Below are 16,812 nucleotides of genomic sequence, written 5' to 3'. Positions count from 1 at the left end.
TGCAATTTTGGTTCTGTTCTTCCTCTGGTTAGTGTTTACTCTGTTCTACCCATGTGTTCCTGTATCTAGTCCGCGTTTCTTAGTTTGTGTCCTTTCATGTGTAAGTTCCTGTTTTATTGTGTAGGTCTGCGTCTTATGTGAGTGTTTTCAGTTTGCCTCCCTAGTCTCGTCACGTTAATCACTCGCAGCTGTGTTCCCCACCTGTGTGTAATCTCCCTGTGTTCTCTGAGTGTATTTAAGTTGTGTTTTCTGTCATAGTAGTTGCTGGTTCGTCTGTGTTGTTTCCCCTCGGTCTCCCTGCATCTCTCCATGTGTAGTTCCCCGGACCTCCCTGCATCTTCGTTTCTGGTTTGTTTTGTTAGTTTTACCCAGTTTAGGTTCCAGTTTCATGTTCCCAGTGCCTTTGTTGTTTGTTTTTCCCTTCGTTAATAAATACTCACCTGCACCAGAGCTGCCGCGTCCTGGGCCCTATTTCAGGAAGCCGGTTTAGTGCAAACTCTGAGTAAGTATACCCTGAGTTAACGAAAACTCTGGGTTTTCGGTTTCACAAAGCGAGTTTAGATTAATTCTGAGTGAGTTACTATGACGACACACTCCGTGAAGCTAACCTGCCCCCTAGCAGGTTTACTTCAACTAACCCTGACGTTCTCCGCCTCTTTGTCAGAAACCTGACTGTAGGAAGTGTCAGACATGGCGTGCCCCTTCCTTGAAGAGCCAGTAGATGTTGAAGCCCAAATTCTCCACAGAGCTCTCCGCCGGGAGAGAGTGATTAGAGCGCGTTCGGACATTTTATCATTTCCTGATGATTTTCTGTGTGAACATTACCGTTTTTCAGCACAATCTATAATTTATTTGAATAACATCCTCAGGCCTAATATTGCTCATGTGACACATCGCGGACATGCTCTCAGTTCATTACATATTATTTGTATCGCACTTCGGTTTTTTGCAAACGGGAGCTTTCTGTATAATATTGGTGACGCTGAGCACGTTTCCAAGGCTACCGTCTGTCGGGCAGTCAGGAATGTTACAGTTGCACTGAAACGTCTCCTGTACACGTTTGTGGTGTTCCCCGGTCACAGACCCACAAGATTTATCAAAGAGGGATGCCACAAAATTGCAGGTATCAGGATGAACGAAACTTAATTCATGATGTGGTGATATTTGAACTACTACTTAAATTTTACATTTATTTTCAGGGTTCCCAGGCGTGATTGGCTGTATAGATGGCACTCACATTCCAATCATTGCTCCTTCAGTAAATGAAGGAGACTATGTGAACAGGAAGTCTTTCCACAGCATTAATGTACAGGTACATAGTTCCCTGTAGCATTTCAAACTAACAAATTATTTCATTATAGTAATGGATGCTAATTTGTGTTCTCTGCACTGTGAAGATCATATGTGATGCTGCCTACATTATCACAAATATGGAAGCCAACTGCTCAGCCTCTGTGAGTGGTGGTGGTGGAGGACCCCCACCTGTTTTTCAGGCCTCCGCTTTTTTTTTTCTGTTGGCTATAACGGGTCACATTTGAGCATACAGAGTAAGCAAATATGTACTTGTAATGTGCTCAGATAATTTCAATAAGTGCTTACAGAGGGGAAATTAATGTAGCCTCTAACTGCAATTGATTTACATGGGACAAACAGACCAAGCACTATGGCCCATAATACAATTACACCTTACCTGTTTGGACTATATTTTTATATTTCATTTTTACTTGCTGCCAGGAACGTTTGGGGCCTGTTGGGTTGCACCTGCGCTCAAATCACATCACAAAATCAAATGTATAAAATAAAAAATAAAATAAAATAACGTGTTAAATGGGTGGAAATCCCTAGATCAATGTTTAAATTGACACTCACGCATTGACTCTGTCGGCTTTGTTTTGCCATGCATGCTCCCTTTCTTTTGCAGCTGAAGCTGTGTTACTTTTTTCTGCGGAATTTGCATGTTATCGGCATATGCTGCCATCAGAATTTCGGCCTCAAGCGCTGTAAGATACATTGACCGCGCCTTCTTTCCCTCTGTCTCCATGGTGACTCGCTTAATCTGTGCTCCACTAATCAGGGCTTTATGTATCCTCGTGCGCGTGCTTAACTTGGGGTTAAAGCAACTCCGCGTTGACTGAACTAATTGTTATCAGCCTTTCTGAAACCGAATATTCCGAGTTGGACAGTTCGGGGTTACTCAACCCTGAGTATCGTTTTTCACTCTGAGTTTTCTAAACCGGCTTCCTGAAATAGGGCCCTGGTCCTAAATATTCCACACGGCTTGCCCCGGCAAACCGTGACACACCTAAAACACTGTGCAGCAAAGTTATTAATTTAAACTCCTGTTTAATAGTCCAATACCATATATAACTACTTAAAATTGTGCCAAAATGTAAAGAAAAAGAAGAGAAAACACATGCCAACACTTGCTCAAATTTCATTGTCAATATTTACTGAAGCGTTTAAGTGCAAAATAGAACAAGATATCTGTAGAATTTATCTCTAATGCTTTAAACAAAAGGCTGTTGTAAGGGTTTGGGGACCTAAGCAGCAAAGTATATTTATTTTGCTGATATGTTGTTGTATATAGCATTCGTATTCTATTTTTATGGTAAATGGTAAATGGCCTGTATTTATATAGCGCTTTTACTAGTCCCTAAGGACCCCAAAGCGCTTTACATATCCAGTCATCCACCCATTCACACACACATTCACACACTGGTGATGGCAGCTACATTGTAGCCACAGCCACCCTGGGGCGCACTGACAGAGGCGAGGCTGCCGGACACTGGCGCCACCAGGCCCTCTGACCACCACCAGTAGGCAACGGGTGAAGTGTCTTGCCCAAGGACACAACGACCGAGACTGTCCAAGCCGGGGTTCGAACCGGCAACCTTCCGATTACAAGGCGAACTCCTAACTCTTGAGCCACAATCGCCCCGTATATTTTTATTCTACTGTATATAGTATATTATTTTATTCTATTCTGTACAGCTGTGTACTGTATTTATTCTTATTGTATTCTAATTTTTGCGTCATAACTTTTGCACTGTCCACTTCCTGCTGTGACAAAACAAATTTCCCACGTGTGGGACTAATAAAGGTTATCTTATCTTATCTTATAACTCATTTAATGTAAATCTGTTTCTGGGAAGTAATCATAAAACTTTCTCTCAACTAAACAATAACAGAGTGAGCTCAACTATCTGGTTTTACAGAGCTCCTCAGTAGTAAAGGCATAAATAACCAGTGGATGGGAGTTAGAGTCACGAGCCAAGGTCCTGGTAAAAATGTAATGGTAAGGAATGCATTCAGATTTTAAAGGACATTTTAAGAAAGTCAACATCTTTTGTAAATCTAGCCTCCTTACCTTTTAGACTTGTGCGCATCACTATCAGGATTGGGACATAACCCCAGGTCTTTATGTTCCTCACCTGCTGACGGGTCAGTGCTACCTCTTAGGAGATGACCTGAAGGTGGGGGAAGAAGAAAGGAGCTGGCGGAGGGTCGTTTGTGATAGAGAACACTTAACAAGACGTCAAAAGGACCACGACTGGTTTGCCTACTGCCAGCAGGGTCATGGAGCATCTTTTGCAAAGGATAACACATCCCTTCTATTTGGAGCACCAGGAGCTTATCAGTGGAAAGGTACATTAGAGCTTAGCAGTCGAGTGGTTTGGCAAAATATATTCACTTATTCATGTTTTTTTTATGTTTCATGTTGTTTTCACCCAAATGATCCTGCTCAAAGGAATAGTAAGAATGGAGGTTTTGGACAATCTGGACATCTACAGTGTGGATGCTCGCGAGACTGGAAATATTGACGATTTTAACCCAAAACTCATTCCTCTTAAGTCAAACAGCTACCTGGGTCAGTTTCTTCTCTCTTGAATACTGGTTAATGGTCAAGCAAATGTTAAAATTAAGATATAAATTTTAGTGGTGTCAATGGATAAAACTCTTACAAAGTGAAACATTACAGTGAAACAGCATCATCCTGTACTATCCAGGATTCTCCATTGACTCTGGAATGGCCCTCATCAGGAAGGGCGAGCTGACAATCGTATCAGGAGCACCCAGAGGAGGTTACAGCGGACAGGTGGCATTTCTGAAGGCAGACCCTATGGCACAGAGAAATCTGTCTGTGGAGCTGGTCCTCTCTGGACCAGGCCTGGCCTCCTCCTTTGGCTATGATTTGGCAGTGGTGGATCTCAACAGTGATGGGTAGGTTGAAGATTATGTCCATTAAACCACAGCCAGTGAAACAGGAAATATAACAGGTATGCACAGACACAAGCTTAACACCAAGACATCAGACATGGCAACAAGGAGGGAACACAAAGCTGTAGGACCAGGGCAGGCACAGAGATGCAGAACAGAAGGAACTCAAAATACTAAACCTGAGAACTAGAAATACTAGAACAGAAACCAAAATATTAATAGTGACAACCCTGAATAACAAATAATCAAGAAACACAAATAAAAAGGCTACAAAACACTGGGTCACCGACCCAGGACCATGACAATATTTTTATTGGTTGGTTCGTCCAACCCATCTATCTTCAAATTTCATGATGATAATCACCCATGTCCATGGTTCCCCTCATTGATTTATCACTAGAGTTCATTTCAGATTTAAAAATAAAGGGTTCCTGGGTGAGGTGTTCTGGGCATGTCCTACCGAGAGGAGGCCCCAGGGCAGACCCAGGACACGCTGGAGACATTATATCTCTCGGCTGGCCTGGGAACACCTTGGTGTTCCCCCGGACAAGCTGGAGAAGGTGGCTGGGGAGAGGGAGGTCTGGGCTTCTCTGCTTGGGCTGCTGCCCCCGTGACCCGGCCCCAGATAAATGAAAGAAGATGGATGGCTGGATGGAAATAAAGGGTTCAGTCTGAGTATCTAATAGCAAAGATGCATTTCATGAAAAAGATTATAGATTTCTCTTTCTCTAAATTCAGAGAGCTGTCATGCTAACATCGTGAATTTTACACTCAAACACACATTATTCATCACAGATTAGGAGGTACACAGTCAATATAACTTTCTGTTTCTATTGCTATTCAGTAGTATTCATAGTAATTGGTTTTATATTGTGTTCTTTTGCTGCATGAAGGTGGGATGACCTCGCTGTGGGAGCACCGCAGTTCTTTGTCAAAGATGGCGAGGTTGGAGGAGCAGTCTATATCTATATCAATAACAAAGGAAGAAACTGGGAGAATATTGTTCCAGTCAAACTTCTCGGACATAAAGACTCCATGTTTGGCCTCGCAGTAGAAAATATTGGAGACATCAATCAAGATCATTATGGAGGTTGTAACATTTTAACTATGTTTACAGAATATGAAAAAGTCACTAAATAACAATAGATAATATTACATACCCCAACCGCATTCACTACTGGGTAAACCACATCGAGTTATGTCATAAAATACACAAATGTAATAAACCACACTCATCCTCAGCACACAGCAGGAGTGTTTTATTGCTTATGAATTGGACTTTAAATTTGTAACAAATAGGACGTCTCATATCTTCTCAAAGTAACTATCAGGGTTTCAATTTAAGCCCTAAAAACAACAGGAATTAAAAGACACAAAAGACAAGTGATACATGGAGTATACTGTCATTTCTGAAGATTTGTTATGTTAATTTCCAGTTTGGACTCTTCTAACTTGCCTTTGCATGATTAACAAATACTACACAGTATCTTAGCCTTCCTAGATGCTATTTACCAACAAATTACTTAGGGATAGGCCCTCTCTTTGACATCATACAGACCCAAGAGTAGAAAAAAAAAAGAAGCATGAAACAGAGTGGCTAAAGCAGTCTGACACTTCAGTCTTGGCTCACAGAGATGACTTTAGCCATGTTAAAAAAGAGGATGTTAAAAAAAAAAGAGGATCTACTATTGTAGGTGCTCTTTAAATGCATTTTTGGATAAACCCCCAACTTTGTTGTCTCTGTGTTGTCACCATGATTTGTATTAGTGTTTGCCTGTGTTGACAGATATTGCAGTGGGAGCACCGTATGAGGGCTCTGGACTTGTATACCTTTACTATGGCTCTCCAGATGGTGTCAACAGAGAGCCTGGACAGGTGAATTTGCTGAGCTTCCTCAACATCAGCGATTAAATTCAATAATATATGAATATTTACAATACAAAAAAACTTAATATCTTATCTTTATATCTTTTCTTGTTTAGATAATTTCATCACAATCAAAGAAAGTGAAACTGTTTGGATATTCTCTGACTGGTAACCTGGACGTGGATGATAATCAGTATCCTGACTTGGCTGTTGGATCTCTCTCTGATTCCATTTTTGTTTACAGGTGTATATATAGAGAGAGAGTTACTGCATAAGCACAAGATAAAAAGTAACCAATGATAAATGCATCCCAGCACTTAATTTTCTTTTTTTTATTTATACTTGAAGCTCAGTTTAATTTTATGTTAAAACAATTTCTCTATTCTGGATAGAAGCTAACCCCGAGCTCAGTTTTATTTTAATAGACACATTTTATCATTCTGATCATTTTATTCTAATCATATTGATTTACTTTTTTAAAACAAATATGCTGTATAAATACTTTTAAACATGCACAATAATTTATTAATGGTTCACTTTCTGACAGAACAACTTCAATTCCACAAACCACTACATGTAGTTTCAGTGTTTTAAATTCCTCTCTGGTTTTGATTCTATAAATATGAAGGTACAGAAAGTCTCATTAGTGATTTTTCTTTCTCATATATGTTGCAGAGCAAGGCCAGTGGTCACCGTCAGCACCGCTCTTAAGATTGCACCAAATGAAATAGACATCGCAAAGAAACGATGTGATGAGCAAATATGGTAAGATGTTCAAAAACACTAATTATAACATGCTCTATCTGCAACGCTGTTGGGTTTTAATCGAACATGTCTGCACAAACTTCAAGTTTTTTTGCAGTCGAAGCATGTTTTACCTACACAGCACATCCTGAGTCGTTCAACCCTAAACTGAGTAAGTTTTCTTCGTTTAGTATTCCTTAAATCCATGGTTTGGAGGAATAGTAAAGGCTTATTATACGACCTTGATATGTGTACAATTTTGAGGACTAGAAAAATACATATATGTTCCCAGGCTATAAAAGGTACATATTTGTAGCATTTATTGTAGATTTTATGGTAAAATCTCAGGAGTTTGATCAAATACAAAACAATATCTTTGATGGTTTATTGTTCATTGACAATTTAAGTTAACTGAAAAAAGTAATGCATTCTGATACATTTGTTCTCTTTTTGACATGTTTATTGGTGCTAATGTGATGCAAAGGATAACAATGGTGCCAAGAAAGTTCTGGGATAAAACCTTCCTGTACCTGCTCTAGTTTGCATTTAGCATTTAAAGAATAATAGCTGGTCAATTTAAGTTGTACTGTGTAATTGTGTAACATTAGGTACATGTTGCTGTACATATATATGGGTGTGCTATAATCAGTTATTTACAGTAGTACTAATACTATGTTAACTGGAGTCAATTGTTTCTAATCTGTTGAATGTACTTATCTATATTACAGTGCTCAACTTTACTTCTGATGCTGATTATGAGATGAAAAAATCAAGAGTCAGGGTCAACTTTATGGATTCATCTCAAGGAAAGCTGGAGCTGTCTGGTCAAGGGAGACAGGCCTGTCACAAAACTACGCTCCGGCTTTTGGTACTGTTTCATTTCGTTAGAAGACATACAGTCTCATAATGCTGCTTGATTTTCAACACTTTCACTTCACTTAGTCATATTGGACTTTGCAGAAAGTTACTTTAAAATGAAAATGTTTAAAATGTAGTACAATTTACAGAGACTAATAACATTTGTCATTAGGTGTTATACAAAACCTTGTGGGTAAAAAAAACAAAATCACATTAAATCACAGCAAAGCTTTTTCGTTCCAGAGAAATATCAAGGACAAGCTGCAGAATATTCCTATCTCTGTCACTGTGTCTCTGAGCTCCAATCAGACAACCAGTGCTAGTGCGGATCAGCTCAGTTTTACTCCTGTCCTCAACCGCTACCAGCAGAAGACCACTTCCTCAGAGGTAGAAATGAGTTTATATGCAGTTCTAGTCAAATTTATTCAAATTTTGCTGGGTGTATGAAGACTTAGAGAGTAAAGTTTTTTGAATGAACTCACGTTTTTGCACATTACACCTGCATGTGCATTTAGTTAAAATATAATCAAAATCAAAGTTGCAGGATGTTTATGTAGCAACATCAGTATCATTAAGAATCAATCTAATACTAATGTGTTTTATTTACTAGTTGTACAGTGTGTAAACTGTACAGTTAACTGGCTTCAGCTGCAATGTCTTTGCAACTGTGGTCAGAAATATACACATATACTCAAGTTAAATTAAAAATGGTTGGTTTCCTGAAGACTGGTGGGTTAGCTTAAGACAAAAAAAATACTGTATTTATTTCAAAGACCCTCAGGGGGACCTGAGCATAGATGTATCAGACAGAAAATAATGAACACAACACAAAAAACAAAACTTAAATGAGCCTGTAGCATACTTAGTGTCAGTTTCACAAGAATAAAACTGTAACAATATCAACCCATAGATAAGGTAAATCTGGTGTATAAAGGGGCTTATATGACATCCCCAATGTTCATGCAAAGGTGGGTCGATTCAGTTGAAGAGATATATTTCCTCTCATCTTCCAAGTATCAACCGGTGATTTGTGTCACATTTATTTTAATCCCACTGACCATTTTCAGTGTTTGAACAAGTTGAATAACCGACTTAAATTCAGAAGGTATCAGAAGTGAAATACAGAATATTACAATTAAAACTAGAATGCTCTTGACTGTATCTTTCTGTTTACTGCAGTTATTGAAATTGTGTGAATTAAAGCCCTTAACTCTGTTGTTGTGACGGATATGAACAGAATCCTGGAACCTAGCTGAAGCTTTATTAGAGAAGAGTTTCTTCTCTTTTTTTAACAGATCGTTCTAATAAATAGAGGCTGTGGCAGTGACAAAATTTGTCAAAGTAACCTGGACTTACAGTACAAGTTCTGTTCCAAAAAAACTCAAGCCGGTCAAGATGTTTTCAAATCACTGGCCAGGTAAACCAAAAATATCAAAGCTCAAAAATAAAGTCTTTTTTTTTTTTTTTTTTTTGGAAACCAAAACATGCGACCCCTCAGCCCAAGCTGCATTAACTTTTACTGTCACTCCTTTAGTGAGGATGGTGTTGCGGTCATCACTCCATCAGATGAAGACATAGCTTTGGAGATCACTGTGACTAACAAAAACGGGGACGATGCACACCAGAGTCGTTTGGCCATTACACTCCCAGACATAGTGCGCTACTCATCCTACTCGACCACTGCAGTGAGTACAGAAAAGCTGGTTTTCCCCTCGTTAGATCCTATGTTTTACTCCATGAATCCATATCCTGTTCCTTATGCTTCACTTTTAGATTCCAACTTTGATTTTCTACTTCCTACTTGTTGTGTTACTCTAAAATGTGATGGACAAAATATATTGTAATATTTTAATGATACTTTTGGTAATTTTGGTACTCCAAAATTTGATGTCATCTCCCAGGACTTTTTTATAATCACTGTATATTTATAGACAATGAGATTGCCTGCTTGTTTCCTCAGGAAAAACAAGTGAGTTGTACAGACAACAGGATGCCAATTGCCTGTGACCTGGGAAATCCACTCCAAAGAGATGCTGAAGTGAGTAGCGTTGCTCAGTTTCTTCCACATCTGCATCACTATTTGCATGTTTGATGGTTACTTTGTTCCTTTCAGGTAACGTTTTATGTCATACTCACAACTTCTGGCCTCACGTTGAGCACAAAATTGATTAACATCACTTTACAGCTGGAGACGTAAGTAGGCTGATCTGAAGGGATTATGTTACTAATCAGTGATCAGTGGAATGTAAATGACATTCAGTAAGCAAAACGAATAATTTACAAATAATCTTGGTTCTTCCTGCGATGTAGGACGAGTGAGCAGACCATAAAGCCAATACAGGCCTTTGCCAAAGTTGTTTTTGAGCTGCAGTTGCAAGTGAACGGGTGAGTTCTCCTTTAAATTAAAATTAACATTGCTTGTTCCATTTGTCATCTTAAAAATGACTGATTTGGCTTGAAGGATTTAAAAATGACTAATGTAATATCATAACGTGTTTCCTCATCAGGATCGCTAGACCTTCTCAGGTGTCAATTGGTGATATTGTAAAGGGCGAAAGTGCGATAAAATCTGTGGATCAAATAGGAAACTCAGTTCAGTATGAATTTAGGGTAAGGTGATATTTGGTACTAAACTTTAAATGAATCCTGCTGGTTATTTTTTCTCATGGGTCCAAGAAAACATGCACTGTTTCTCTAATAGATAACGAATTTGGGCAGACCTCTGAAGCATTTTGCAAATGCATCACTGAGCATCTACTGGCCAAAGGAGAACTCTGTAGGAAAGTGGCTTCTCTACTTGACTCACATCACCAATGATGGTGTGCATTCTGTCCCCTGCTCACCTGTAGATGAAGTCAGTCCACTTAAACATGTAAAGGTAAGGAAATCCTGTCATTGTTGAAATGTAAGCAATGCTTTAATGGCAAATTAACATCTAACCGGATCATGTCTGATACCAAGGGCTGGCATGACACAGCAAGAAAAAGACGTGAGGCTGAACATAAAGCCCTCTCAACTGATGGATTCACATTTCTTCCAACAAAAAGAAAATATAAAACACTGGTAGGAGAATAATATTTTAATTAAAATTAAACATTAATTATAATAAATTAAAATGTTGCAGCAGTTTCCTTTTACTGCTGAACTGATACTTTATGCAAACTGAGACTGATGAACATGCACACCTGAGGCCTGCTGTCTTCCCTTTAGACCTGCTCAGATGGATTGAATTGTGTGGAGATACGCTGCCCTCTGCTGGGCCTGGACAGTACTGCACGGATTGTTCTGCATTCTCGCCTTTGGAATGCCACTTTGGCAGAGGTGCTCCATTTCTGAAAAGTGCTATTGTAGTGTGTATAGCCACAGCAGGTAGCTGTTCTCAGGGAACAAGCCACATCATTCTATATCCCCCCCTCTAATCGGAATACTATCAAAATTAGACACTAGCTGGTGTACATAGTAGCTCATATAGAAACCTCTATTTCCAGAGGTGACACAGTGTTGTAGTGTTTAGTGTAGTACTGGACTCATGGTAGAAAATTCTAGGCTCAGATTTCATGGTCTTTGGCGTTTCTGTGTGAAGTTTCCTCTGGGTTCTTTGTCTTCAGCTTACGTCTTAGTTTAATTGGTGATTCTAAATCTACCTGAGGTATAAAAGCAAAGTAGATACATTTTGCATGAATATATATGAAAAGGTAAAATGCTGATTGTAGTGTAAAAGCGCTTTGAGTGGTCATTAATGCTATAATGCCAGTTCATCCTGTAAATTACCATTAAACACTAAAAATCACCAACAAAGTGAGCAAGGACAGACAGGAATAAAGCCTACTTAAGAAATTTTTTTGAAAGCCTTTTACTATGAGGGAAGTGAATGCAACGCCTCTGATTATTTTACACAGTTGTGGTCCTGTGAATAGGGATGGGTACCGGTATCCGGTGCCATTGGTTCTGACATAAACGGTAGTAACCAGACCGAAAAGCAGCGCACATTTCGGTGCCTTTTTCCCTGAGATGTCACACACCTTGGATTCTAGTCAATCGTTTTACGTTTGCGAGTGTAGTAGGCGGGACCAGGTACGTACGTCCTTTTAGAGCAGAGCTACAGATTAAAAATGCCCAAGGCGAAGCGGTCAAAAGTCTGGCTGTACTTCACAGCAAAAGATGCAAACTCAGCAGCCTGCAACAAGTGCTTTAAGCGGATACTGTGCAAAGGAGGTAACACCTCGAATCTGATGAAACAACTGGCGACGTATAGCATTTTCTTTTTTTTTTGGACCTGGAGTTAGCAACATCCCCCAAAAACACGAAGAGGAGAGTCCTGGCCCCTAGCCCTGCCAGTGTAGCAGAAATGATGAGGATGATGATGCAGCAGCAGCCGTTCTTCTCTGCGTGAGGAGCTTAATGTTGTTCAGGTGTAATTTACGTTGAGTAGGCTAACCACGTTATTACATTAATGCATGTAAGGCGAACTAGCAAACATCATCATAGCTACATGCAGCTGTCGTCGTCTTTGATGGCAGATACTCCCTTCACCCTGGCCAAAAAGGCTAAAATGACCAAAGAGAAAAATGTGTTTTTTTCCATTGTTTAAGCACTGCTTCCAGCCAAGAGTGATGCCATAAATCCCCTATAGCTGCAGAAAAGGCTAACATTGTTATCTTTTTACAAAAAACCAGCTGAACATGAGAGGTTTTTGGACAAAGTGTCTGTTCTCCATTCTTTAAGCACCGGTTCGAGCACCGTTTAAGCACCGGCACCGTTTCAAAAGTACCGGTTTGGCACCGGTATCGGATAAAACCTAAACGATACCCATCCCTACCTGTGAGTAGGCTAATACTTGGGAACAAATTAAAACCATTAGAAACCTTCATGGCAATTAAACAATAATTTAGTGTAGATTCTTATTTCTACAAAACACTCACATGGACTTGTTTCTCACTCTGTTACCCATTTCCAGCCTTACTTAGCAGCATGTCACCAGTATCTTATTCAGTTTTTCTCTTCCATTTAGGATTACAGCTCTTTAAACTATCTTCTCATTGTTGTTGATGCAACTCTGACTCTAACCAACGCTCCAGAGAACATTGGACTTAAACCAGAAAAACTCAGGACAAAGGTAAAAAAAAAAAAAAAAAAATAGGTTTGTTTGTTTGTTTGTTAAGACCAATTTTGTTAAATTACTCACATGAGCAGTTGCTCTTTAATAGAGCTACCTTTGAGTTCAGTGTACTATAACAATTACATTAAAATAATGTTTGTAACAGTCTAAGATGGACAAAGTCACAGCCTTCTAGGATTTGTGCATCTGAAGACATACTGTACTGTTGTTTTGGGTCTGATTATTATTATTATTATTATTATTATTATTATTATTATTATCTAAATGTCCACAGGCAAAACTGACAGTGTTCCTTGAGAGAAAGACTGAATTCCTGGTCAAAGTTGCGTGGTGGATAATCCTCCTGACAGTCATGTCTTTGCTGCTGCTGTTGGCCTTTTTAGGCTTCCTACTGTGGAAGGTAACAAGAAATACAGAATACCTGTAAAATGTTGTTTTAAAAGTTCACTGAGCTGATAGCTATACAGTTCATAGCATCAGCAGTGTCAAATCAGTCTCTCGGTAATCTTCCAACAAAGCAGTAAAAGCAGTTTTTTTTTTTTTCCGGCAGTTGTAAGCATTACTCTTAGCATTCTTCCTAAATTGTAAATATTTAAATAGAAAAAGCAAATTTCTGCAGTCTGAAAGCACTTAAATGTGGCATAGATGAGGATTTTTGAATGTACAATGAACAGTTGAAACAGTTAATATTTTTCATGAATTCTTTACTTTTTACAAACTTGTCTGTGAACTGTCATACTGACCCTTGTCCTTATTTCTTTTTGTAAGCGTGGGTGCATCCACTGCATTGATCATAAGAAGAAGTTCTCAGATAATGGAACTCCAAACATAGAGACAGCGCCCCTTAAAGGCTAAAGGGCAAACCTTAAGGACACCTTGAAGGTTTAAGAACAACACTGAGGCTTCCATGGCAAGCTGTTGTTTTATATTTTCTACTATCAGCACAGAATTATCTGATCATTTTATGATGTGTTAGGATTAATTTTTTTATTGTTTTGGTTTTTGTTTGTTTTGTCACCCAATTTATTTGCATGTTTACACTTTTCCAGCATTTTCCCCTTTTCATTTCTGTCTCCCTCTTTTTCCTTTGTTGTTTATTTCCCGACTTAACACTTTCTGTTGTATGTGTGCAAGTGCACTTACCAACATGGTGTGGAAAGTTGATTATGTCTCACCTCAAATGCTCAGCATCTTGGCTACATAACAAAAAAAGGAGAGACTACCAAACATTTTTTTATTTCTAGCCAGTAGAAGGAAGATACAATGTTTTGAATGCCCAGCTAATTAATTAAGAGTGGTCATTTTTCATGCATTTCAAGTAAATGCAAATTTACATATTTTGTGGCAGTGTTAATTTTTCATTCTGTTAAATTGTCATAATCAGCATGGAAGAGTTTTATATTACTGTAGTCATACGCACAGTAATTTGCAGATGTTCACTACATGCATAACAATCACAGTCAAACCTTATAAACATACTCCTTTTTTTTAATCACACACAAAACAGTGAAAGGCAGAAAATCTGATCATCTTAAATAACTGAAAAAAATGGATAAAGAGGACAAGCCTGTTTGGATATTCAGCTCCCATAAATGACACACCTGTGCGCTCTCAATTGTAGCTCCTGCACTTCAGTGTTTTGCTTCTGTTTCATTTTGTCCTCTTTTAAATTAAATGGCAATTTCAGGCTCTAAATTAAACTTCACAGCATAAACTGTAAACCATCTCACTAGCTGCTAATCTTTGTTCATACTTAATCCAGTTTGTTTTCTTGTGTTTCACTGAGGTAAGTTTTACCCTCTCACACAGAAAGAAAAGATGCTACCTAATCTTTCAAAGAGGAGTGGTGAAGGTCACATGCAAAGGAAAAAAAGCTTTCTTCTCTTCCGTGCCCTCCAGATGCAGTTTAGGAAGTGAGATATCCTTTACTATGGTAAACTGATACTGATTTCCAGATCGCAGCAGGAGGATAGAGGAGACAATGAGGCACAAATCAGAGAAATAGGAAAGGTCTCTACCATGTATTTATAGGAGCTGAGACAGAAGTAAACATTTGCTTTAGTATTATTAAATGATGTAGTTCTCTTTCCATTTGTCAGTTGTCAGTCTGTCCTGTTCTACTTCTTGTTTGCCTTCCAGTTTACTGTCCTGTATCTGTTCTTGTCTTCATGTTTACCTCAGTGACTTTGTTTCTTGTTTTGGATTTGTTTTTTCGTAGTCCACTTTGGATCACTTGCTTGTTCTCTGCAGTCTTCTTATGTCTTCTTTGTTCTTTTTGTTGAGCTGGTGACTTGTGCATATGATCTAAGCCTGAACATGGAAATATTCTGTAACTAAAGCATGTGTTGTTTAGTTTTTGTATTTTGGCTGTTATTAAATATAATTACCTTAAAAAAATTAAAGAATCAACATCTTTTTCTTCAGTTTTTTAATGAAGCAAAAAAAAATGTCACTTGTTTGATACCAAAAAACTGTCACAACAACATGAAGAAAAAAAAGTTGTGCTATACTTTCACCATGAAGGAATGTGAGTTGCAGGAATGGATGTGAGTTCGGACTCAAAAACAACTTTCCTAAAATTGAATGGAAATACTGCAGCCATCACAGACTTGTCTGACTGCTGAGCACTGAAAGCACATGATTAAAACACTGTTGCTTTTAAAATACTGTGAAACACTTTGTCATTTTTTTTGTGCAATATAATGCTGTGTGTGGTGAAGTCTTAGCCGCGGTTCCTACTGTTGCTGAAGGCTTTCATTTCAAATTAACATATCCACCTTCACATGCTGGCATTTTGTTTGCGTTTTGTTCAACAAAGTGCTGGAAACAGTCCTCAGAGAATTTGGTCCATACTAATATGTTAGCATTACACAGTTCCTGTTATCCACTGAGCATTTTCAAAGCAGTTGGAAACAGTTGGTAATTGGTGTAAAATGGATATGTTATGAAAGGAAATCCTTCTCTAGATCATACTTCTATTTTACAGGCATATTTCCACCTCAGTAGATTTAATTCTGTTACAAGCAAATGGGATTTTACAATTTCTCTTCAATTTAAGTGTCCTTTTGCAGCATCTATACATTCTCTTATATTCTCTTGTCTCCCCAGCTGTTCTATTCAGTCACTTTCATCATCTCCTGGAAATAGTTGAGCATTTTGGAAACTGTGCTTATTTGCTTTTTTTAAGGTGGACCTAAAGCAAGCAGCTTAGCATAAAAGCTAGAAAGTGAGAAACATTGTCAATGTTCACTTTACAAAACACATAATGTTTAAGAAAATGTTACTTTAAAGATGCTGAAAAGTAAAGTGTACAAATTGATACCGAGGTTATACACTCACTGGCCACTTCATAGGTTACAACTTCAGGGAACCTTGAGAACTACCTTAATTATTTGCAACATAGTTTAAGGAAGGTTTTGGATAAATTCTTAATACAGCATCACACCGTTGCTGCAGATTAGTCAGCTGCACACACATGATGCTAATCGCCTGTTCCACCACATCCCAAAGGTGCTCTATGTTCTTGTTTTCACCAAATTCTGACCAAACCATCTTCATCTGATCATCAAACCAGGCAATCTTTCTATTATCCAATTTTGGTCAGTCCACATGAATCATAGTTTCAGTTCCCCATTTTTAGCTGAGAGGAGTGGCACTCAGTGTGGTCTACTGCTACTATAGACCATCTGATTCAAGATTGAATGCATCTGGTCATTCTCCTCTGACCTCAGGCCATCAAAAACGTATTTTGTCCCAGGGAACTGCCACTCACTGCATATTTTCTCTTTGCCAAACCATTCTCTGTAAACCCTAGAGATGGTTGTGTGGGGAAAATCCCCAGTGAATCAGCAGTTTCTGAAATACTCAGACCAGCCCATCTAACATAAATAACCATGCCATGTTCAAAGTCACTTAAAACACTAATTCTTACCCAGTCTGCTGCAGGTGGAAATTAACCAGGTCATCTTTAACATGTCTACATGCCTGCCGTGACTAGCTAGGCAGAT

General features: G+C 38.6%; 1 protein-coding gene across 3 annotated transcripts; it reads left to right on the top strand.

Moving 5' to 3' along the window:
- Positions 1 to 325: 325 nt before the first annotated feature.
- Positions 326 to 13,833, top strand: LOC113009051 (integrin alpha-6-like). Of its 3 annotated transcripts, none has more exons than XM_026147112.1 (24): positions 326 to 348; positions 3,216 to 3,295; positions 3,375 to 3,645; positions 3,749 to 3,868; positions 4,008 to 4,221; positions 5,112 to 5,308; positions 6,005 to 6,093; positions 6,201 to 6,328; positions 6,760 to 6,849; positions 6,936 to 7,000; positions 7,557 to 7,696; positions 7,930 to 8,073; positions 8,982 to 9,103; positions 9,221 to 9,371; positions 9,647 to 9,724; positions 9,800 to 9,879; positions 9,997 to 10,071; positions 10,194 to 10,296; positions 10,388 to 10,564; positions 10,648 to 10,749; positions 10,897 to 11,007; positions 12,698 to 12,802; positions 13,080 to 13,205; positions 13,574 to 13,833. In XM_026147112.1, exons 2-24 carry the CDS (start codon positions 3,251 to 3,253, stop codon positions 13,658 to 13,660), a joined length of 2,820 nt encoding a protein of 939 aa, XP_026002897.1. In that variant the 5' UTR covers positions 326 to 348; positions 3,216 to 3,250; the 3' UTR covers positions 13,661 to 13,833. The 3 variants fall into 3 exon arrangements, with proteins under 3 accessions (XP_026002897.1, XP_026002905.1, XP_026002911.1); XM_026147120.1 differs by lacking the exon at positions 326 to 348 and adding an exon at positions 480 to 502; XM_026147126.1 differs by lacking the exons at positions 326 to 348; positions 3,216 to 3,295; positions 3,375 to 3,645 and having other exon boundaries at positions 3,802 to 3,868; positions 4,042 to 4,221.
- Positions 13,834 to 16,812: the final 2,979 nt, after the last annotated feature.

Source organism: Astatotilapia calliptera, chromosome 2 (genome assembly GCF_900246225.1).
Source record: "Astatotilapia calliptera chromosome 2, fAstCal1.2, whole genome shotgun sequence".
Taxonomy (NCBI): Eukaryota; Metazoa; Chordata; class Actinopteri; order Cichliformes; family Cichlidae; genus Astatotilapia; species Astatotilapia calliptera.
This window is presented reverse-complemented; position numbering and strand designations above follow the sequence as displayed.